At 22.7% G+C, this 24356-nt stretch overlaps 1 protein-coding gene across 1 annotated transcript in view; it reads left to right on the top strand.

Annotated features, from left to right (window-relative positions):
* LOC127278674 (sorting nexin-27) overlaps window positions 1-23138 on the top strand; it is a 34123-nt gene extending 10985 nt beyond the window's left edge. Inside the window, exons 2-7 of the mRNA XM_051300491.1 lie at window positions 9309-9446; window positions 10996-11220; window positions 16223-16533; window positions 17501-17739; window positions 17940-18221; window positions 18364-23138. Coding sequence (XP_051156448.1) covers window positions 9309-9446; window positions 10996-11220; window positions 16223-16533; window positions 17501-17739; window positions 17940-18221; window positions 18364-18432 — 1264 coding nt within the window. The 3' untranslated portion in view covers window positions 18433-23138. The remainder of the gene's footprint in view (window positions 1-9308; window positions 9447-10995; window positions 11221-16222; window positions 16534-17500; window positions 17740-17939; window positions 18222-18363) is intronic.
* The last annotated feature ends 1218 nt before the right edge of the window (window positions 23139-24356 follow it).

Raw genomic sequence — 24356 nt, 5'->3', positions numbered from 1 at the left:
CGTCAACAATTCTATTATCTTTATTAATAAAGTGCATATCAAATTCGTATACGCAGCAAAACATATTTTTTTTAAAAAACTAATTTTCTAAAAATGAATTTCAAATTTTGTATAATGAATATTTATGAATATATTGTTTTTTTAAAATATAATAAACTTGATGTTAAATTGAATTCCAATTGATTAAAAAATATTTTTTTTATACACGGAAAAAAATGAATTCGAGTATAGCAAACTGATTTTTTTCAGTCAAAATTTTCTACATAAAGCAACTACAAAAATTTACTAGAACAGCGAACAATTTTACTATATATGGCAGCGAAAAGTTTGCAACAACAGCAAAATAGTTTGCTGTTGCAGTGAAAAATTCGCTGCCACAGAAAACTTCTTCTATATATTGTATTCTACAATTCTATAATATAGTAGAAAGATCAATGTTCCCTGAAGTCATGAAAGAATAAATTTTTTAAGACTTTTGTGCACTGCAGAAACATACAATTTCTCTCAATGATCTTTCAATGGAACATCTGTAAGTTAATTGGTATTCTTTGCAATTTAGCAGAGTCATTCTTGTTCTAACGACAGGCACGAATGATTCAAAAGAAAGATACCAAAGCATTTTTAACGACAGCAAAAATTGTTTACAACCCGTTAAATTCTCTGGAAAAATTTGAAAAATTTTACGTTTTAAACGCGACAAAGCTAGAGGCATACAAATCTTGCTCGTTTTACTTGTCTCAAGCCTCGGATTATACGACTTTTTTCGACTAATTTTAATAAAATGCGATTTTTTCGACTTTTTTTTTTACATTTTTAAAAAAAAATTTTTAAACAAAATACGTTTTTTTTAGTTATCAATGCAGATCTTCTTCAGATCTTATTTATTTCAATTATTTAACAAATTTTTAACTAAAACTCTTGACTAAATTAATTATTTTTAATAATTTTAATGAAATTCTTCACAAATTCAATTATCGTAAACTATTTTTCAATTAAAATTTTTATGAAATTTAATAAATTGTTTATATGTAATTTTAAAAAAATTAGCAAATAAAGTTACCAAAAAAGTTTTCAAATTATTGTATTTTTGTCTGCAATTTCTAATAAATTTTTTAGTGAAATCATCAAAAAGTTTAAATTAAAAATCACTTGAAGTTCAATTAATTTCAAAATTCTAAATTGTAAATCTTTGAAAATTCAATTACTTTTAAAAAATTTTATCTAAAATTATTTAATAAATTATTTTTAGTTCTGTAAAATTTAATTATTTTTTAATTTAATTATTGTCTGAAAAATTATTTCTAAAAATTTCAACTTTAACTCTTTCAAAATTATTATTATTATTTAAAAAAAATTTTTATTTAAAAATCCGTAAAACTTGATTAATTATACCTATTGCTTGAAATATATATAACTCTGTTAAACACTTGTTTGTACTTTATTTTATGAAATTGATTTAAATTATTATTTTAAAAGCTATAATAAAAAAAAATAAATTTCAATTTAATCCAATTCTGTTTCATAGATTTGAATTTAATATAATCTATAAATAATATTTTGTTCTGGCAATGAGTTGTAACGACGTAGTTAAACGCCCCTTTAATTAACTACCATCTAAATTAATCCTCGACGCCATTTCTGGTGAGATCGCCTTACAGCAGTTATCGACTTAACATTAATGAACCTTCGTTTAAAATCGATGCTACTTGTCTATAAGGCTTTCAATTACAAATTCAAATTATTGTATTTCAATTAATTCATTTCATTTAATTACATTATTTGTCAAAAAAAAAAAAAAAAAAAAATCTTCAAACTCCAGTAACTTCAATTGCTGTTCAATTTTACTAACTGGTAAAATTAAAATTTAAAAAAATTTAATTATAAAAATAATAATTTAATGATAATTACATTAGTTATAAAAAAATTTAGGATTATTATTATTATTATTATTATTATTATTATTATTAATTATATTTACCAGTTAAAAAATTGAATTCAAATTGACTAAAAAATTAGGCAAAATAATGAAAATAAAAGTTTATGATATAAGTTGAATAATAAAAATTTCCCAAACTGAAATCTTGTAATGTGCAAATTTTGCGAAATTCTATGTAATTAAAATTAATAAGTACAGTGGAATTTACTCACGGTCCATTTCATTATTGAAAGACAAAAGGGGTTTCCTGGAATCTCGCTCTATGAGTAAAAATAATGAATTAATTATAGGCTTAGAGAATTTCTGACATAATCATAATGTAATATATCAAGTTGTGATAAAAATGATAAATGTCTTCCCAAGTATATTTTACTAATGATGAACATATCTTAATTATAAATATAAGGAAAAACATATATCATATAAAATTACCAAAAAAAAAAAAAAAATTACTCGAACTAAATTAATTTTTCATCAAGAAACAATAAATTATACTGTTTCATGGTTTTTTCTTTAAATAAATAAATTTAATGATGGTAATTAAATAATTAAATAAATTCATAATTAATAATTATAATACAATTATTTAATAATTTATTAATTAGGTAAATGACTAGTATAATTAAATAACAATTAATTCAAATATAGAGAGAAATATACATCAAATGATAATAATGACAACAACAAAATTTCAAAAAGAAAAAATATTTTTTGATAATTTTTTTTTTTATTTTTAACAAATATCTGGTAATATTGTGGAGTTTTGAAATTAAAACAACATTATTGGAGGGTCTTAAAAGGTTTTGGATTATGAAAGGCTTCTGTTAAATATGGCTTGGCAATGGAATCGACAAACGGTCAAGGTCATAAAATGTTACTATTCTTTGAAAATATATATAATACACCCTCGACGCATGTAATGTTCGAAACGCTGGAACAATACTTGATCACGATTCTATAATAGAAATCTCAATAAAAAAAAATGTTTAGCCTTGAATGAGACATATCTTTCTCAATAAAAATCATTTCAAATTTTACCGAGTGAAAGTCAATATTACTGAAATAGTCGTAAACTAAAATTATCATTATTATCATCATTTAATTTCATCTCTGAAATATATATATATATATATATATATATATATATACAATATGCATTATAATTATTTGGAAATTGAGATTTATTAATAAAATTCTCAAATTAATTTATTAATTAATTAAATATTTATTTACATATATTTCAAATCAATTTGATTCAAATAAAGATATATTATAAGATTTTTAATTTTCTGGAAAATTTAAAAAAATTTGATTTTATTGCAATACTTAATTAAAAATTAATTTAGAAAAAATATTTTATTAATGTTTTATCATTATAAAAATAATTTTTTTCTATATTATGCATATTAGATAAGATTAATAATATTATTAAAGATTAAAAAAAATTTTTTACTTAAAAAAGTAATAAATTAAAAAAGTTTGTATTTATATATTACCTAACATTTTTATAATACAACTTTTGATAATCAGGAAATTTAAATAAATTTTGCATATGTATATGTACGTATATAAATGAAAATTCAAGATTTTTTATTTTTCTTAGAATTTTACAATCTTTTTTTTTTTAAACTTGTTGAAAAACTACAATTATTTTCTTGAATATAATAAACTTTTTATGTAGATAAACTTTGTATGTATTTAAATGAAGATAATGTTTATTTATCCGTCAAGATAAAAAAAAAGTTATATAGGCAATCTTTTTTTTCTATATTTTTAATAAAAAATAACGCATTTTTATATCAAAATCACGATATGTTCACGCAGGTCAGGAAAAACTTGAAAATCACGAGAAAATTTATGGTATTTTCCGGTCAAGGAAAGTCGTATAGAAAGTCAAGGATTTTCCCTCAGAGAGAGAGAAAGAGAGAACTCTCAAAGATTTTCTCTGAATTCAAAGTTTAAATATAAGACAGAGATTTAAATCTGAATAAAAACTTTGGCAAATATTTATAACTATAACATCTGGATTTTAAAATAACATTGAAGAAATTCAATTATAAATTATAATTGTTAATTCTATTGTGGAATTATTAATAATTAGATGAAATATTATACCAATATTGATTTATTTATTTTATTACTAAATTTATATATTTGCACTAAATCAATGAACCGAATATTAATTAAATAATTCACAATTATATATTCTAGAACAGAATATTAGAAAAATTTTCCTACCGATTGGAAAATGTTGAACTTGCTATAAATAAATTTTTTTTTTTTTTTAATGGATCCCAAAACAAAGGGAGAAATGTAGAATATATTAAAACTGAACTTTTAACTTCCACTTTTAACAAGTTGGACTTTACCTTTCACTGAGTGATTGCGAAGGTTCTCCTTGGCAAGGCCAGTCACCTGTCTCAACGAAGATCGAGGAAGTTGTATCCACACGGGAGTCACATTCCATGAAAGTCGTGCAAAGCCTTTTAATCAGAGAAAATTTCTAAACCCGGAAAAAGTTCATTTACCCATCATGCAAGTTCGCGAGAAAAAATTATATATATATATCAAGCGTGGGTACTTGTTGAGTGTTAAAATGCACCAATTGCGCACGTATTACATAGCATATGCTATATACCGTCATACATAATTTGCTCTTATTTTCTTTCACTATACTACATATATATATATAAACAACTTTAAGAAATGCTCAATTATCATATAGTCGCGGTCCACTGTAATTGGACAAATCGACAAAACAATGAAAAATTTAAAACCATCCAAAAATCCCAAGTTAATCAAACCAAAAGGTAATTCAAGTTCTATTATAAGTTAAAAATAAATATTAATTTTTTTAATCGAAAACTAACTTTTACTAAAAATTTAGAAATTCAAAAATAATTAAAGTTTATATACTGAAAAAAAAAATTTTTTGATTCAAAATAATCGGTTAATTGATTATTCTGCCGTGCAAAACTTAAATACTGTGTAACTTGTTTTTTTGTTTAGGTTTTGTTGCCCATTATTATTTTTTAGACGAATTTGCATTTTTCGAATTAAAATTTGTCAGAATTTCTTTTTATACAAATTTTTAATTAACAAAAATTTTAGCTACCGAATTTTTGTTTGACAAAATTTTTATTCTATAATCATTTTCTTTACATATGACATTTTATTTGGAAGAATTTTAATCTAAGCGAATTTTAATTTAGCAAAATTTACATTCAATCGAATTTTATATGTGATTCGAATTTTTAAATGAAAGCAATTTATCGAATTTTAATTTTTACGAATTTTTTAATAGATAGAATTCTTAAGACGCCAAATTTTCATTTTTCCGAAATCGCTAATGGTCGAACAAACAATTGATAGAAAGATTTAGGCGCAATTTTTTTTTTTTTAATTTTTTTATTTAAAATATAGAATATAAAATATAAGAATTGTGCCAAACAAAAATTCGTTATCTAAAAATTTTGTTAAATAAAAATTTGTTTAAAAAAAAAATTCTGTCTAAACACTAATTCGAAAAATGAAATTTCTTTTAAAAAAAGTTATTATTTCTAATAAAATTCTTTAAAATGAAAATTCTAATTAATTATTTTTATGGGATAATCATGTGACCCGTTAAAAAGAGTTAAAATTCTGTCTGGCTGAAACTGTCTTTCACTCCCTAACATCAAAATATAAGAAACCGAAATTACAAAAGCATAGATCGTATTTCACTATTCTGATACCAGAATAATTAAAAAAAATTTATAACTTTTTGTCTGATTAAAATTAACTTCAACTATACTGATATAAAATTAAAAAATCATAAAAATATTCTGTCTGAATAAAAATCACGTTAACTATTGACATTTCAATTATAAAAAATTTTCAGAAACTTTGGTCTGTCTTAATTAAAAATTTTTTTTAATTAATTAATTTGATACCATAGTAAATTAAAACCCTGTCCTACTTTAACAGACTTTTTCCATTATTAAAAAGTTAATAAGAATTTATAAGTCTGATTATCAAAAAATATAAACAGATTTTGTTCAAGACTTTCTATTGTTTATAAAAAAATGTAAATATTTATTGAAATTTCATAAAATAAACAGTTGATTTAAAAAGTATCAAATTGATATCAAAATTATCGGATTGATATGAAAATTTGGATCAATTTGATACTTTAAAGTTAACTGTATAATTAGAAAAAGTTATTTACTATACCTCCAATAAAATCAAATAAAGTAGATCTGAACAAATTTATTTAGGTCACACGTTACTTGCAGTTTATAAATCCTTGCTCACGATTTACTTAGTTTAGTTACTTATTTTTAAAAAATTAAGTTATTTTAAAAAATTTTTTCGAAATACTTTGAAACTTGTTAATTGAACAATTTTTTTTAATTCATTGAATTTACTTAAAACTTGTTACTCTGAGGTTTACGGGGTCATTAATTACAAATTTATTATCAGATTTATAATCAGCGACAGTGAAAACCCGCCATATTGGATTCATCATTTTGAATTTTGTCAATCTAATGTCAGATTCTTAATCAGCGAGTTTAAAAATTATAGGAACATAACTGCGGCTTTCTTTTCTTAAATGTCGAGTTTAATTTATTATTATTAATTATTATCATTAATTTATTTTTTAATTGAATAAGGCAATAGTTTATAATAAAATTGTGATGTTAAAAAAGTAGGATTTATAAAATTAAATGAATGACATTTCAATCAATTTCAAAAATAAAAATGATAAATTAAATTCATTCTTGAATAATTTCAAAAGTAAAAATCAATTAAATTGAAAAGAAATCATATTTAAATTAAATTGAAATTAAATTAAAATCTAAAGAAAATTCATTATTGGAAAATTTTAACAAATAATTAATTTTGAGATATCATTCATAAATGAGAAATAAAATTTTACCAGAGAATTCCAAAATTAATAGAATCAAAATGGTTGTTGGCAAGGAATTTCCAATAGAGATTTTCAAACAATTCCTTGTTTTTATTAAATTAATTTCCTTATTTTCTTCTTTATTAATTATATTATATTTCCTTTTTAAAATATTTATTATATATTTTCTCCAATTATTATATTTAGATTCCAAAATCAAATGAAATTAAATGATAGAAATAAAAAGCGTCTAGCTTACACGAAATCACATTAAAGAATGATTAAAGAAAACGTTGTTTGTTTTCTCCTAGTCCTAGGAGATTTTCGTTGCCAACCAAAAAAAAATGAATATCTAAAAAGAATAAAAAGATTGGGACAAAAAAAATTAATTCGACGATCGGTAAAAAGGTTTTCTCATGAAACTTGATGCCAATTGGTCCACATTAAAAAGGTGCGAAAATTCAAATTCGATAATATATGTTGTTGACAAAAATTGTTTTCTTGAATAATAATAATACTTCTTCTTGATTAACGATTTTAATACGTTAATTCGACGCAAGATAATAAATCTTTATAATTCTTCTCCAATATAAACATCAATGAATTCGGAATTAATATTGAAATTTACAAAGACGATGACACTCAGGTAAAAATCTTCAAACTTCAAATTGACATAAATCCAAAAGATCGCAAATATTTCATATGGGTTTTGGCTAACCCGCAGCAATAGAAGTTTTAAATAGTTGTAATTTAAAAATATAAAGAAGCCTTCCAAAAATCAATAATAATCTTATGTGTTTCGCCAAGAAACGAAGTCAATGATATTCTCAGGGTGATATTTGCATAAAACATGAAAATACTTGGCATCTCTTAATTATCCAATTAATAGGTACATCGGAAGTAAATATTCAAGAATCCAAATTTTCGATAATAAACTTCAAAAATATCCAATTATTGTTGACATCAAAATTGAGGTTAGGTTGACCAATACAAAATATATCCAATATAATTAATTTTCTCAAAGTTTTCTTAAATCTTAATATTTATCTTAATTTCTTGTTTCAGTTGAATGTTGGCTCAAAAGTACATAAATAAAAAAGGGATTACAAACATTAATTCTTAATATTAAATTATTATTAAATAAGATTTTTCCATTTCTCGAATCTATAATGTGATTTCGTCTAGTAAATTTTTATATTGAAATATCTTTTTCGGGAATAATGAAGAAAAGTTAATTAATATATTGAAAACAAAATAAACTTTTGTGATTTTAAATTTTATAACGTCACAACTTTTACTACTGATACGAAAATCATAATTATTTAAATAACGTCTTACTTTACTAAACACTGAGTTTTATTATTGATAATAAATTTAGAAATTTTCGAGTCTATTTTTTATCTACATTACCTGAATATATAAAAAAAAATTTGAAAAATTTGAAAATTTATAAACATACTTTTATTTTTATCACTGAACTAATAATTTTATTTTATTTTAATATTTTTTTAAATTCTAGCAATATCAATATAATTTTATTCAACTTAACATATTTTTATAATAATGATAAATATTATTATTATTATTGTTATTAGAAATAATGTCTTTTTATAATATAAAAATTATCGTGGAATAATAACAATTATGATAATAAACATAATTAAAAAAATTAAAAAGTAATAAAAACAGTAAGGAAACGATAAATAAAAAAGTGAAACTGTTATGTGAAAAGTAGAAATTTTAACCCGCAGACATTGATATCCGTTAATTAGCAATCGACTAAAATTGTTAACAATTATCAGCTTGAAGTAGGCTATGTTGTATTTAAATATATAGGTATACATTTTGACGACGAAGAAAATGAGTCGTGTACGATAATATTCTTTTTTTAAAAGTACATACTTAAATTTTTAAAAATAGAAATATATTTTTATACAAAATCTTAGGTTATTAAAATTGTTATTATTATTATTATTATTATTATCTGAGTTATAAATAGAATGATTGTACATTTATATATTAATCAAGTGGTATATTTATCTCTTTTATCTGCATCTTTAATTCTAATAAGATGCTACTTCGTTGACCTTTTCTTACATAGTTCATACATATAGATTTGAAAGTAAATAGATACTTTCCTATTTTTTTTCTAATTTTTCTTAATAAATTAATTTTTTTTTCATTCAATTTTATTTTCTTCGTTTTCCTGATATTCCTGACCTTTCCTCATATATATATATATAGTTTTCCTTAAATTTAAATGGATATATACTTATAAAAGTAATATAAAATAATGATAAAAAAAAAATTTCCACTTTTTTTTAATTTATTACATAATAGAATATAAACTATACTTTTCTTGTTAATTGGCAATATTGACGGATAATTTTTCTTAGTTACATTGACAATATAATATACTGTACAAAGATAATTTCCGGTGAAACTTGATTCTATGTAATAAACTTTTTTTTTATTTTTCTTCAGGAACAATGTTAACGTTGAGGGTGCAACTCACAAGCAGGTAGTAGACCTGATAAAGTCTGGAGGCGACGTTTTGACCTTAACTGTGATCTCAGTAACACCACAGGAAGCAGAGAGATTGGAACCATGCGAGGATATAAGGTACACGTTTCCTCTTTTAAAGAAGATCCTGTTACGTTTATTTGCAAATCAACTTTAGTAGACTTTCTAATTCAATTACATATAAATGCAGCACTCTCGTAAAAGAGTAAAGGATTTTTAAGTTTTATAATTTTTTTTTTTTAAAAAAACATTGAAACTGAAGCTCTAGCCACTGCTTTCTATGTAGCGTCAACTTTATTAAATTATAGTAATCTAAATTTTATAGAAACGCATGAATATGTTCTAAAAATCATTAGTTAGAAATTTCATTTTATAGAATTTCATTTTGTCATAATTATTTTTGAACCGAATTTTTATTTGTTCGAATTAATATTTTCCAGAATTTTCATCAAATCGATTTTCTATATTACAGAATTTTTATATAATCGAAAATTAATTTCACAGAATTTTTATTTGTTCGAATTTTTATTTGTCAGAATTTTTATTTAATATAATAGGCAAATTTAAAGAAATTTTACTGGGTAGAATTTCATTGTATAGAATTTTCTTTCATATAAATTTCCATTTGTTCAAATTATTATTTGATATAATTTCTATATAATCGATTTTCCTAATAGTTTTACTTAACCAAAAAATTATTTAACAGAATTTCTAATTGATAGAATTTTCATTTCTCGAAAATTGAAAATGTCCAAACAAACAATCGACAGAAAGATTTTGGCGCAATTTTTAAAATCAACCAATCAAAAATTATCCATAAAATTGTGATTGGTTGATTTTAAAAATCGCGCCGAAATCTTTCTGTCGATTGTTTGTTCGGCCATTTGCAAATTCGGACAAATGAAAATTCTATCAATTAGAAATTCTGTTAAATGATTTTTCCATTCTGTAGCATAAAAAATCGGTTATATGAAAATTATATCAAATAATAATTCGAACAAATGAAAATTCTATACAATGAAATTCGAACAAATAAAAATTCTGTGAAATGAATTTTTGGTTATATAAAAATTCTGTAATATATAGAAAATCGATTTGATGAAAATTCTGCAAAATACTAATTTGAACAAATAAAAATTCAGTTCAAAAATAATTATGACAAAATGAAATTCTATAAAATGAAAATTCTAACTAATGATTTTTAGAACATATTCATGCGTCACAATTTATTTGATTCTAATAAACAGTTACTTGATTATTATCAAATAAATATTTACTTGAACCAAATAATTTTTATTTCAATTAAATAAATTGTATTTAAACCAATAATTCCTGTATTTGAAACAAATACCATTTTATTGACTAAAATAATAATTAAATAAATATTTATTTGATAATAGTCAAGTAAGCGTGATTTAATAATTTTATATAATTAATTAAATTATAACAAAGTAACTTTATTGAAATAATACAAAAAGTTTTTATTATTTTATGATAAATTTTGTGTATTTATTATTTTTTCTTTTTTCGATCGATATTCTTTTTAATAAATTATTGTTGGACGTTAAAGAATTTTTTATGTAAAAATTATTATTATTACTATTATTATGTGCACAAAAAGTTATATAAAAAAAAAATTTATTTCCAGTTATGCTTCGGTTGACTACAGTGAGAAAAGATCTTTACCAATTAGTGTACCGGATTACCATGTTCGCGAAAGAAAACATGAGCGGTATGTCGTTTTTAATGTTCACATGGCAGGACGTCATTTGTGCTCTCGTCGTTATCGGGAATTTGCCGCACTCCATATGGCCTTGAAGAAGGAATTTATTGGGTTCAACTTCCCAAAATTACCCGGAAAATGGCCTTTTCAGTGAGTTGATAAATTTTTTTTGTTTATTATCGCATTCTTTGCGAAAAATCATTATTTGAATAAACCATAAGGTAAAAAATTAACTTTAAAAAACACTCTTGGTATTTTCAGTGTAAAAAAGAAATTTTTTTTTTCATAGAAAAATTACGTCGGTGAAATTCACAACGTTTATGATCAACGATTGAAAAAAAAAAATAATTTTTTACTCAAAAAATAATAACTAATTTTTTGCCAACAAATTTTATTTCAAAAAATTATTGATCAAGAAACGTTGCAAACAATTGTTTAGATCAAAAATAATAATAATTTGCATAGAAAAATATTTTTTCTTCTCAATCGTTGATCATAAACGTTGTAAACTTCACCGATGTTAAAAATTTAGAAATTTTTGTAAAGTTAATATAAAATTTTTAAAACACAATCTCTGAATAGAAAAGATTTTTTTTGTCTTAAATACAAAAGAAATTAATACCATTGTATTTTGAGAGTCGTAATTATTTCTGGAAATTTAAAACTGTTATATCCAGGGACTGTCTCGGACACGAAATGTTGTTGAATTTTAAGAAAGTGTCCGTGTAGTGTCGCGACTCGACACGTTTGAAAACAATTAAAAGTATCGTGGCGAGACCCGACACTTTTAAAACTTTTCAAACGTATCGTGGCACGACCCGACACAGTTAAGAAATTCATAATTGTATCGTGGCGAAGCACGATACGTTTAGAAATTTGTAATCGTATCGTGGCAGGACTGGACACGTTTACGAATTTCCAAAAAGTATCGTGGCGCGACTAGACACATTAACAATTTGAGAATCGTATCGTATCATGACTTGCCACGACACGATAATTCTGCATAAATATGTCGTGTCGCATGAAAAAAAATTGTTCAATTAATTTAAACTTATCTATTATGTATTATCTATTATAATATAGTATATATGGAATAATAATAATACTAATAATAATATCGAATTATATTATATTATATTATATTATATTATATTATATTATATTATATTATATTATATTATATTATATTATATTATATTATATTATATTATATTATATTATATTATATTATATTATATTATATTATATTATATTATAATATTATAATTATTACAATATTATATTATATTATATTATTTCCACGAATTTCTGTTTTCATCCTATACTGTTTATTTTCATGTATTTCTTTTTGTATTATCAACAACTTATTGTCTAGTATGTAAACAAACCACACTTAAAATTAAAAATAATTTTGTTCAATAAACTTAATAGATTAATTTAATTTATTAACATTTTAATATTATTCAATATCAGTTTTTTAAAATTCAAAATGGCGGATCCAATATACCGAATCAAAATAACTAAAAATGGGCAAATTCGTCTAAACCATGTTACCCAGGGGTTAATTAATATTAAAAATAGGAAAAGAACTAGGCGCAATTGCGCCTACATCTAGGGTTTCGTGGCGCTTTAAATTTTAATGTCAACTACTGGGACATGTCAACTATAGGGACATGTCAACTATATGGACATGTCAACTATATGGACATGTCAACTATTGGGACATGTCAACTATTGGGACATGTCAATTACTGAGACAGGTCAACTACTGGGACATGTCAATTATAGGGGCATGTTAACTAATGGGACATGTAATGTCCATTCATGTAATGTCCATTCGGGAAAATGTCCATTCAGTAAATGGAGATTTGGGATCTGTGGGCCCCAACATTTGAATTTGGGAGCTATGGTGCCCCAAAATTTGAATTTGGGATCTGTGGTGCCCCAAAATTCGAATTTGGAAGCTATGTTTGCCCAAAATTTGAATTTGGGATCTGTGTTGCCCCAAAAGGTTAATTTGGGATCTGTGGTGCCCCAAAAGTTTAATTTGGGATCTGTGGGGCCCCAAAATTTTAATTTGGGATCTGTGGTGCCCCAAAATTTTAATTTGGGATCTGTGCCCTAAAATTTGATTTTGGGAGCTGTGGTGCCCCAAAATATACTACGGACAGACAGACGCCAAAGTGAAACTATAAGGCTTTCGGCCATGGGCCACGAAACCCTAAAAAACTGATGTTACATTTGTAATCAGCGACCCTGAAAACCCCTCAGTAACCGGTTTCAATCCAATCCGATTAATTTTTTATTTTGTCGTCCGCCATATTGGATCCGCCATTTTAAATTTTAAAAAATTTTTGTCACAATTCGTAATCAATGACCCTGAAAACCCCCGAGTAATAGGTTTTTAATACAATCCAATTAATTTTTTATTTTGTCTTCCGCCATATTGGATCCGCCATTTTGAACTTTGAAAAACTGATGTCAGATTCGTAATCAGCGACCCCGAAAACCCCTGGGTAACATGGTTTAGACGAATTTGCCCATTTTTAGTTATTTTGATTCGGTATATTGGATCCGCCATTTTGAATTTTAAAAAACTGATATTGAATTCGTAATCAAGTCTTACATTTTTTTCAATTCTTTAAATCATAATAATATTAAAATGTTAATAAATTAAATTAATCTATTAAGTTTATTGAACAAAATTGTTTTTAATTTTAAGTGTGGTTTGTTTACATACTAGACAATAAGTTGTTGATAATACAAAAAGAAATACGTGAAAATAAACAGTATAGGATGAAAACAGAAATTCGTGGAAATAATATAATATAATATAATATAATATTGTAATAATTATAATATAATATAATATAATATAATATAATATAATATAATATAATATAATATAATATAATATAATATAATATAATATAATATAATATAATATAATATAATATAATATAATATAATATAATATAATATAATATAATATAATATAATATAATATAATATAATATAATATAATATAATATAATATAATATAATATAATATAATATAATATAATATAATATAATATAATATAATATAATATAATATAATATAATATAATATAATATAATATAATATAATATAATATAATATAATATAATATAATATAATATAATATAATATAATATAATATAATATAATATAATATAATATAATATAATATAATATAATATAATATAAATTTAATATAATATAATATAAATTTAATATAAATTTAATAATTTACATTTGATATATATTTAATCTATATCTATTTTATTTTAATTTTATTTCTTGAAATGTTATTGAAGGATTAATAAACTTTCAAGATGTTGATCAACAAGTTTCATTGTATGCGACACGAAATTCATAATTATTTTTGTATTGTGTCGTGTAGTTCAGCCCCACGATACGATTCTCAAATTGTTAATGTGTCTAGTCGCGCCACGATACTTTTGGAAATTCGTAAACGTGTCCAGTCCTGCCACGATACGATTACAAATTTCTAAACGTATCGTGCTTCGCCACGATACAATTATGAATTTCTTAACTGTGTCGGGTCGTGCCACGATACGTTTGAAAAGTTTTAAAAGTGTCGGGTCTCGCCACGATACTTTTAATTGTTTTCAAACGTGTCGAGTCGCGACACTACACGGACACGACACAAATATTTCGAGACAGTCCCTGGTTATATCTAAGAAATTGTACATATCTTCTTTGAGTATTTTAAGGACCAATTAAATGTACAAACGGAAGGAAAGAGTTAATTAAAGTATTTGATCCGGCATCACTTTTCAGTTTAGTACTTTTTATTGAACGATTTTTCTTCAAGTTTCTATTTGAAAATAATCTTAGACCTATATAACAATATTGCCATATTGTAGATAAAATGTTAAATTCAAATTTCAAAGAAATAAAATGAAATATGAAAATTAAAAAAAAATAATATTATGTAAAAATTTTTTAAACTGATAAAACAATACATGTAAAAATTTGTTTAGACGTAAAATAATATCTATATTTTAAAAAACCGATGAAATGTAAAAAGTTTTAAGAAAAAAAAAAAAAATTACTGTTTTAAATCATCCAAACCAGGAAAAAATCGCGAGTAATATTTTTAAACAGATAAAAGAATAAAGTGAGATAATAAAAGTTTCAAGCAGATAGAATATGATTTTTCAAGCAGTTAAAAACAAATTGGTTGTCTTTTCCATATACTGAATCGACAGTTTATTTAGTTTGAAACTCGATTCAAATCTATATTTATAATACCTATTAATTCCGAATATAAAAGATTCATCATTCGTATCCTATCACAACTTTTCATTATTCGAGAGAAAATTGCCAATACTTCCGTTATATATATATATATAGCTCAATAACGAACTAAATCAAACTCAATTATAAAATATTTGTTTTCAAATGTTTAATTAACTTTTTCTCAATATTATCTGCTGTATTAATCAAAGATGATAGTCTTATAATTAATTTTTCATTTTATGATTATTTTCAAATTATTAAGTAATTCTTAATTATATGAATTTCCTATAAAAATCAATGGTTAGAATTTATTTATTTTAAAGAATTTAATTAAATATTATAGTTTAGAGGAATTTTCGATTTACAGAATTTTCTTTGTTTTACCAAACTTTTTATTTAAAAAATTCTAATTTAACCAAATATTAATTTAGCAGAATTCATTCATTCGTTTGTTCGAATTTTTATTTGATAGAATTTTTAAAACGTCGAATTTTAAAATTAACCAATCAGAAATTATCAAGAAAATTGTGATTGGTTAATTTTAAAATTTGCGCCGCAATCTTTCTGTCAAACAATTCGAGCAAATAAAATATTGAACAAATGAAGATTCGGTGAATTGAAAATTCTGACATTTAAAAATTCGAATCATTTTCAAAATTATGCTAAATTAATGTTTCTTTAAATTAAAATTTTTTAAATAAAAAGTTTGGTAAAGAAAAATTTTGTAAAATAATTATACTGACAAAGCAAAAAAAATTTGTTCAAAAAGAAATCCTGTCAAATTTATTTTATTTGAAAAATGAAAATTCGTCTAAAAAATAATTATTATATAATTTGTAAATTAAAAAAATGGATATTTTTCAGATTAAGCGAACAACAATTAGATGCAAGAAGACGAGGATTGGAACAGTATTTAGAAAAAGTTTGTGCAGTTAGGGTCATTGCTGAAAGTGATGCAATGCAGGAATTTCTTACGGATAGATTAGAAGAGGATGGCGATCAAGGACCGGCAGTGGATTTAAAAATTTTACTTCCTGATCGTGAAGTTGTCACCGTTACTGTTGCTAAAGCTTCACCTGTAAAAGATGTTTACGATGCTGTTTGTTGCCGAGTTGGATTAGACGCAGAGACTGCAAAATACTTTTATCTTTTCGAAATCGTTGAATATAATTTCGGTACTTAAATTTTCATTATTTTATGATTTTTCAAAACAATTGATCATAAAAATTACACTAATTTAAATCTTATTGTTTATTTAAAATTAACTATAATCACTGATACGAAAATTACAAGAACCTAGAAAATCTCTGTTTTAATAAAACTCACGTTTTCCATTATAACTTCAATATTTGCAAAAATTTAAGAACCTTTTATTTATCTGAAAATGGCTTTTACCATACTGATATTAAAATATTGCAAAAATTTTAAATCTTGCCTGACCGTATTAACAAGAATTTAAAAATTTGAATAAACACTCAACTTTTACTTTGTCGGCGAAGTTCACAACGTTTATGATCATCGATTTAGAAGAAAAAATATTTTTCTATATAAATTATTGTAATTTTTTATTTGAAAAAATTTATACGACGTTTTTAGATCAACAAATTAAAAGAAAAATTTTTATGCAAAAAATTTTATTTTTTGTTAAAATATTTTTTAATTTTTAATCGTTGATCATGAATATTGTGAAATTCGCTGACGTCTTTTAGTAATTGTATTAAAATTTTTAAAAATTTATAACACTGACTGTAATTGATTCTTTTTATTAGAATTTGGAAATATGACTAATATTAAAATTCCAAATATTCGAAATTTGTTGTCTGACTAAGACTGTACTTTACTACTGACATTAAAATTTGTTTTCGTCTTTCATATATAACAAATTACACATTTTATTTTTATGACAATAATGTCATTTACGAATTTTGTTTTAATAAGATAAAAGTTTCATAAAAAATAAAAATAATAAAAAAATAAAATAAAATTCAAGAAAATAAAGGTTCAAAAAGGATAAGCAACAAATTTGATTAAATTTAATCGAAAATTAATTCAATGCCAAAATTAAAATCTTTGACGAAGACAAATATTGAATTTTAAAAACAAGTATAAATTTAGTAATATGTAAATAAATTTTACTTTCAGAGAGAAAATTACAACCACATGAACATCCACACACTTTGTATATTCAAAATTATTCAACGGCAAGTGCAACTTGTCTATGTATAAGAAGATGGCTCTTCAATATTTCGAGACCCCTCAGCGAACAAGCTTTGACGTGGATATTTTGGCAAACTGTCGACGAAGTTAATAGGGGACATATTTCTGCAGGCGAGAGACTCTATCAACTTAAAGCTTTGCAAGATGCTTCTAGAAAACATGAGGTAAAATTCATAAAAATTTAATTTTATAATAAAATTAAATTCAATTATTTTTGTTTTTTTTTTTTTTAAGTAAAAAGAAAAATAATTTTTTGTTATTGTGCAAATTTTTTTTCAACTATTTAAAATTCATTGAAATTTATTTAATTCTGATTGTAAATTAAATTAAATTAATTCTCAACTAATTTTTGTTTTCTTTTTAGTATCTGAAATTAGCTCGTGAATTAAGTGGCTATGGTGATATCGTTTTTCCTCATTGTGCTTGTGATTCGAGAAAAGAGGGTCACGTAGTTGCGGCAGTTGGAACTGCGTCATTTAAATTGCACGCAGCAAAAGAAGACGGCACCTTAGAATCGCAAGTGGTCGAATTTCAATGGAATACCATTACTCGATGGGAAACCGATGAGGAGGGAATGGCTTTTTGCTTCCAATATACAAGGTCCGATAATCGTCCACCTCGTTGGCTCAAAGTCTTCACACCCTATGTAAGATAATTTTTCATAATAATTTAAATTTAATTAATCATTTATTAATTTAAACTATTTTTTAAATCTTTTTCGTTTCAAATTTTCTGTTTTTTTTTTAAAAAAAACTTTTTAATTAATATTTTGACAACTATTTTCGCAGTTTACGTTCCTGGCAGATTGTTTTGATCGAATATCTGAGGAGGGAAAATGGGATGATTCGGGCGAATGACGAAATGCAAAAAAATAAGTATATGTTTCTTAATATTTCTTTATTTGCAAATTCCTCATATGTGTGCATTGTGTTTGCATACAATTATACCGATACTCTTCAATATATACAGTATAATTTTACATTTATTATCGACTCAAAGATCTGAGGCAAGAATATAATTGTTAGAAAAATTATAAATAGCAGTTATAATATTATAGAAACTTTTATCAATATTGAGATTAAAGTTTTCATGAATTTTCAAATTATAAACCAGTTGAACATCGCAAAAAATATTATTTTAATATGAATGCGTTAGTTAAATTTTTCGTTATAGATGCACTTTATTTTAATATATAATTATTATTATTATTATTATTATTATTATAAATATGCAAAGCAGTCTTTCGTTCCCGAAAAAATAATAATTATTATAATGGGAAAACAATTTAAAGTATTCTATACGTAAAAGAAAAAAAAGGCACAATAAATACATAGTCGCCTATTATAATCATAATTCACTTGGCCTACTAAAAAAAAAAAAACCGTAAATTAATTTCTTCTTTCTTAAAGCAATAAGAAAATGAAGGTATTTCCTTGTTAGCATTTTTTCACATATATTTTTTAGAAACGATAAAAAGAATTACCTATTATTATTTACATAGGTGAGCCATGAATCATTCTGCTATCCAACTTAAATATTTATTATCTTTTGTTTTCAATTTATATTTAATAATTTATTTTAATTTCATTTGTTAACCTTTGTCATTTTCTTACTAATTTTGTAACTCATCATAGATGAATTTTTTTTTTCAAGTAGTGTACAAATTAATTTATATACAATATTGTTACTTAACGATTTTTCCGTATGTATACATATATATTTATATGTAAAAATTGAATCAAATCTAAAGGAGATAATTTAAAATAAAATAAATAATTTTATAATTGTGCCATATAAGACTGTTAATATTTATCAACGAAATATTACAATTTCTTTTTAAATAACATTCTGTCAATATTACTAAAAAGTGAAACTAAAAATAAAATTTTTTCCTTTTTGGTTAATAAGTGCCATGATCAAAAAATTTCTTTTAACTCAATTATTTTTTAAAACTTAAAATACAAAGTCAGTTTTATTAAATTTTGTAAAAAAAACAGTTCGGACAGCAGAATGATAAAAATTTGGTATTAGTATTTTATTATACTGTTTATTATATATTTCACAAATATATAAATACACAGTACTAGCAAAAAAAAAAAAAAAAAAATTGCCTGCTCATAATTATTACGATAATTACTTAGGTCCTCTTAATTAAAAAGAAGATATATTGTCCAAATTTTTTTTTAAATTATAAATTATTTTGAAATATTAAATTGATTTTATTTATATTAATTGACTGAAAATTATTTAAAATTTATATAATTTTATTAAATAAATCGATTATTAAAATCGTTAAATAAAACTCTTATTTACTAAATTCTTATATATATATATATATATATATATATATATATATATATAAAGAGATTTGAGAAAAAGAAGTTATATGAAAAAATAAATTTTATTGAATTTATTTAAAAAAAAAAAAAAAAATGGGAAAATATTCTCAATTTGAAAATAATGCTATTTGTATCTTATTTGTGGTAGGAAGACTTAAATAATAGTAATAAAAAAATTATATATATCTATATTCTAAAAAAAAAAGAAATAATAATTTTGTTTGTGTACAAAATTATTTTCATTGAGAAGAGAATTAATACTCACTTTATTATGTAAAAATAATAAGACAGGTACTGATAATAATGAATCTTTACCGTAAAAGTATACAATCGCAAAATAGCGATTTGCATTAGGTAGAACTTAGAAGATTCTAGGACGAGTGTTATTTTAAGACAAGTTTATATTATTTCATTCACTTTAACTTTTCATGAAAAAGAATCAATTTATAGAGTACAATAAATGTTTTTGTTTTTAAATTTTTAAATAAACATTTTCCAATTATCTGTTTTTTTTTTATAATCTCATCCATTGTACTTTTGGAAAGATATAATCAATATAGGGAAAGTCATTTATTTGTAAGAAATTAAACACACGTAACCTTTTTTTTTTAAGCAATTTTATCAAATATTTTTTTATTCTCACTTGGTTACGTTACATTATTTCAATTTTATCTTTCACAAAATATGAAAACGAGAAAAATGATTGTTAACAGTACACGAATTTAATAAATTGTATGGTAAAATTTTAATATGGAACTTCGCAAAACATTGAAATGATCAATGACAAATTACTTTGTCTTCTGAAAATATATTTAAATTATTTTATCAACATTCCCGATTAATTGTTAATGAAGATAGAATTTATTTTTGATGTTTATTGTACGTTAAAAATAGAAGTAAATTTCTAACTTTTTTGAAGTTTTAACAAAAAAAAAAAAATTATGAAAAGTATATTTATAAGTGTTCGTCAGTGTTTATTTGAAACAGGGAAAAAATAAATAAATTCCATTTAAGAAAGTGGAAAAAAAAAATAAAGCGGAAACAATAATTACAAAATATAATACCGCGATATTTATATAACAATCGAGAATTTACAATCATTAAAATATTTCATTATTATAATTTTAGGAAATATTTGTTGACTTTCTTAGTTACATTATCTTCAGATATTTTAAAAAACGTTTTATAATTTTTATTTTTGATTAATATATCTATTTATTAATTTTTTTTTTCTCATAAAACGATTATTTCAAATTATTAATATTAACAATCATTTTCAAAAAATAATGATTAATATAAATAATGGAAGAAAAAAAATAAATTATTTATTAAAAGTTCTAAGAGAACTAGTTTGTTGAATGTTACTTGTTTTCTGAAAATTTTGAAACTAATAAAGTCACTGAAAAATTTATTCATTGAAACAAAAAGAAAAAATTATTATAGAAATTACACTTGAAATGTTTTAATGTTAATTTACGTGAATAATACTATGTAATTGTATGGATCTTTGAATCCGGAGAAATTGATAATGTAAATAGTCAGATAAATATGAATTTATTGCATAATAAATAATTATATATAAAGAGTTTAGGTAGTGATATAAAAAATAATTTTTCGTGTTATGTGTAAACGTCTTTACTGGAATTATTTTTGTTTCGAAAGAAAATTGTAAATATGAAAAAGTGATAATAAAAAAAAAAACCCGTATTCATTGCGAACAATATCGATATTGAAAAAAAAAATTGTATTATACAAATGAAACACTGAATTTTTTCTCATTCCAGTGAAATTGCAATTTAACTCATTCTTGTATAAGATTTTCAAAAATCAAGCAGTACAAAAAAGAAAAAATTAAACGAAAAGTGTTTTCATTTTTTCAATGATAATATTAAAATATTAAAAATCCATAGATAAAAGTAATGAGCGATGATTTTCAAACGAATTTTTCGCTGAAAATGTTAATTATATATTTATTGAAACATATCGAATTTTTCTTCATTATAAATCGTCGCTCCTGTAATTGTTAATAAAAAATTTATATAAGATATTTTAGAAATGTGCTAATATTAATTTATTAATATTTAATTGGAAAAATAAAATACGTTTCAAATTTTGAAAAATTTGAATTTTAACAAATTGACGAACAAAAATATACGATTTCGATATATAAAATTAAATTTAAATTCAATATATTAGCACATATCTAGTATTTAAGGCAATAATTATAATAATTTTTATTAGACATTTTCGAATCAATATAATATTGAAATAAACTGTTAAATGTTATTATTGTTTTAAAAAACAAATTTGTCGAAATTAAAAAATTCTCAATACCAAATTTTTATTGGACGATTTTTTTTTTTTTAAAGTCTATTACTTTTATTTTCTATAAAGTTTTGAAAAACTACACTTACACTGAACAAAAAAAAAATTTATTTATATTAAATAATTATTATTTGAGTCAAATTTATGGTATTTGTTTCAAATACACAAATATTTGGATCAAGTATACAGTTTATTTAATTTAATTATTTGGTTCAAGTAAATATTTATTTGATAATAGTTAAGTGACCGATTTATTAAAAAGAGACACGATTCAAATAATTTTGTTCACTGAATATAATAGATTTTTATTACTGGATTTAAATAGTAATTAAAGATAATATTAATTAATGATAAGTGCAATCTAAAATTAATATAATTGATCCACTTTATTTGATGAGAGACAATGAGAATAAGAGTAATTATATGTATAAGAATATTTGATTTTTCCGACAATTTATTGTTTTGAAATATCAAGAATCTGTCCGTATTTTTTTTTTCTTTTAGATTATTATTTTTTCTGTGATTTATCTCGTTCTGGAAGTAGGACCTGATAATTCGATTATTTAGTCGTCAATCGGTCATAATTAACTTTTAAGGACGAGTAGCTTGTAATTTAATTATCGTTGTATCAAGATCATATCATTACAGTTAAATATTTAGGCGTTAAATAGTAATTAATTAACATTCAATTATATATATATAAATATTTAGACGTAGATTACCAATTTCAAGTTGTCAATCAATTTATTAATTAAAAAAATAGTTTTTTTTTTTTTGCTGAACAGATATATATTATATATATATATTATAAACTTTCATCTAAGAAAATTGTTCGTGTCCTTATCGATTGATTGTTTTAGCGAACAAAGTGAGAAATTAAAAGTAAACAAATCCAAAAATTTGAAGTTTTTTTATTTTAAGACATTCCTTTCATTTTAGTCCTATAATTTCCTTATTTTACATTTTTCTTCTGTTTCAATTTTCTTCATTTTTATAAAACTTCTTTTTTATTTCTATTTTCTCTAATTTATTTATTTGTTAATTACAAAGAGAAAAGAAAAATTCTTCTCAGTTTTTCTTTTTTTCTCACTATTTTTTTATTTCTTATTTAATATTGTTTTGTTTTTTCTATTTATTTTTTATTCCCTTTCTTTTTTTTTTTAGAAAATAATTCTTTTTGGAAGAATTAACTTAAATTTCAATATTAATTTACTAATTAATTTCAAAGTCACGTTCCGTAAACAATGTCGATTTCAATTGAATCTGAAATTTTTCATTTTTATCAAGGTTAAGGAAAATGTGATTCAAATTTACTCATATTGAAAAATGATATATGTTAATTTAATTATTTATGAGTTTAGCAGAAACATATTATTATAAAAATAACGTGAAAAATAAACTTATACTTTAATTCCGAAGATAATGCGAAGTTTATATTGTCATATGGATGCAATTGTTTTTTTTTTTTCCTTTGATCACTTGTGACAATAGAGGCACACATCACTGATCGTACAGGAAAATTGATATTGTGTAACAATAGTAAAATAATAGTCATTAAAAATCACCAATCTCACTTTTTTAAACAAACAAAGGCAAAATATGATTCAAACATTTTGGGATAACTAAAGTGTTTACTAGAAAAATTTTTTGAAGTAAAACTTAGTTTTAGAGAATAATTTGTATAAATATGTTTTTTTTTTTTTTAAATATAATTTTACAGTCTTTTGTAATTTTTATTATTATTTCTTTTAATCTAGATTTTTGTTGCTATATTTAAAATTTTTTAATTAATTATAAATTTTTGAAGCTTTTGTATATTAAAATGGGAATTTTTTTTTGAAACTTTTTTTTTAATCTCCAACGAAAAGTCATCAAGAAAGCAAAATATATTCAACAATGAGCATTTCTGCCTTAGACACATATCATAAACTATTGATAAACATAAACTTTCTCAACTGGAACATAAAATGCAGTCATGCATGTACATAAAGATGTTTACTCATTTGTGCTCAACTTGCGTACATACTTATGGGCATTTGAGTATGTAAGTGTAAGATATATGTATACATAAAACTTATACAAAGACAATAGAAGACGCTAAGAAGATATCGCTAAGT

Source organism: Leptopilina boulardi, unplaced genomic scaffold, assembly GCF_019393585.1.
Source record: "Leptopilina boulardi isolate dan_hultmark-lab unplaced genomic scaffold, ZJU_Lbou_2.1 LbouV2_210, whole genome shotgun sequence".
Lineage (NCBI taxonomy): Eukaryota > Metazoa > Arthropoda > Insecta > Hymenoptera > Figitidae > Leptopilina > Leptopilina boulardi.
Note: the sequence above shows the minus strand (reverse complement) of the source record. Positions and strands in the feature narration are given on the sequence as shown.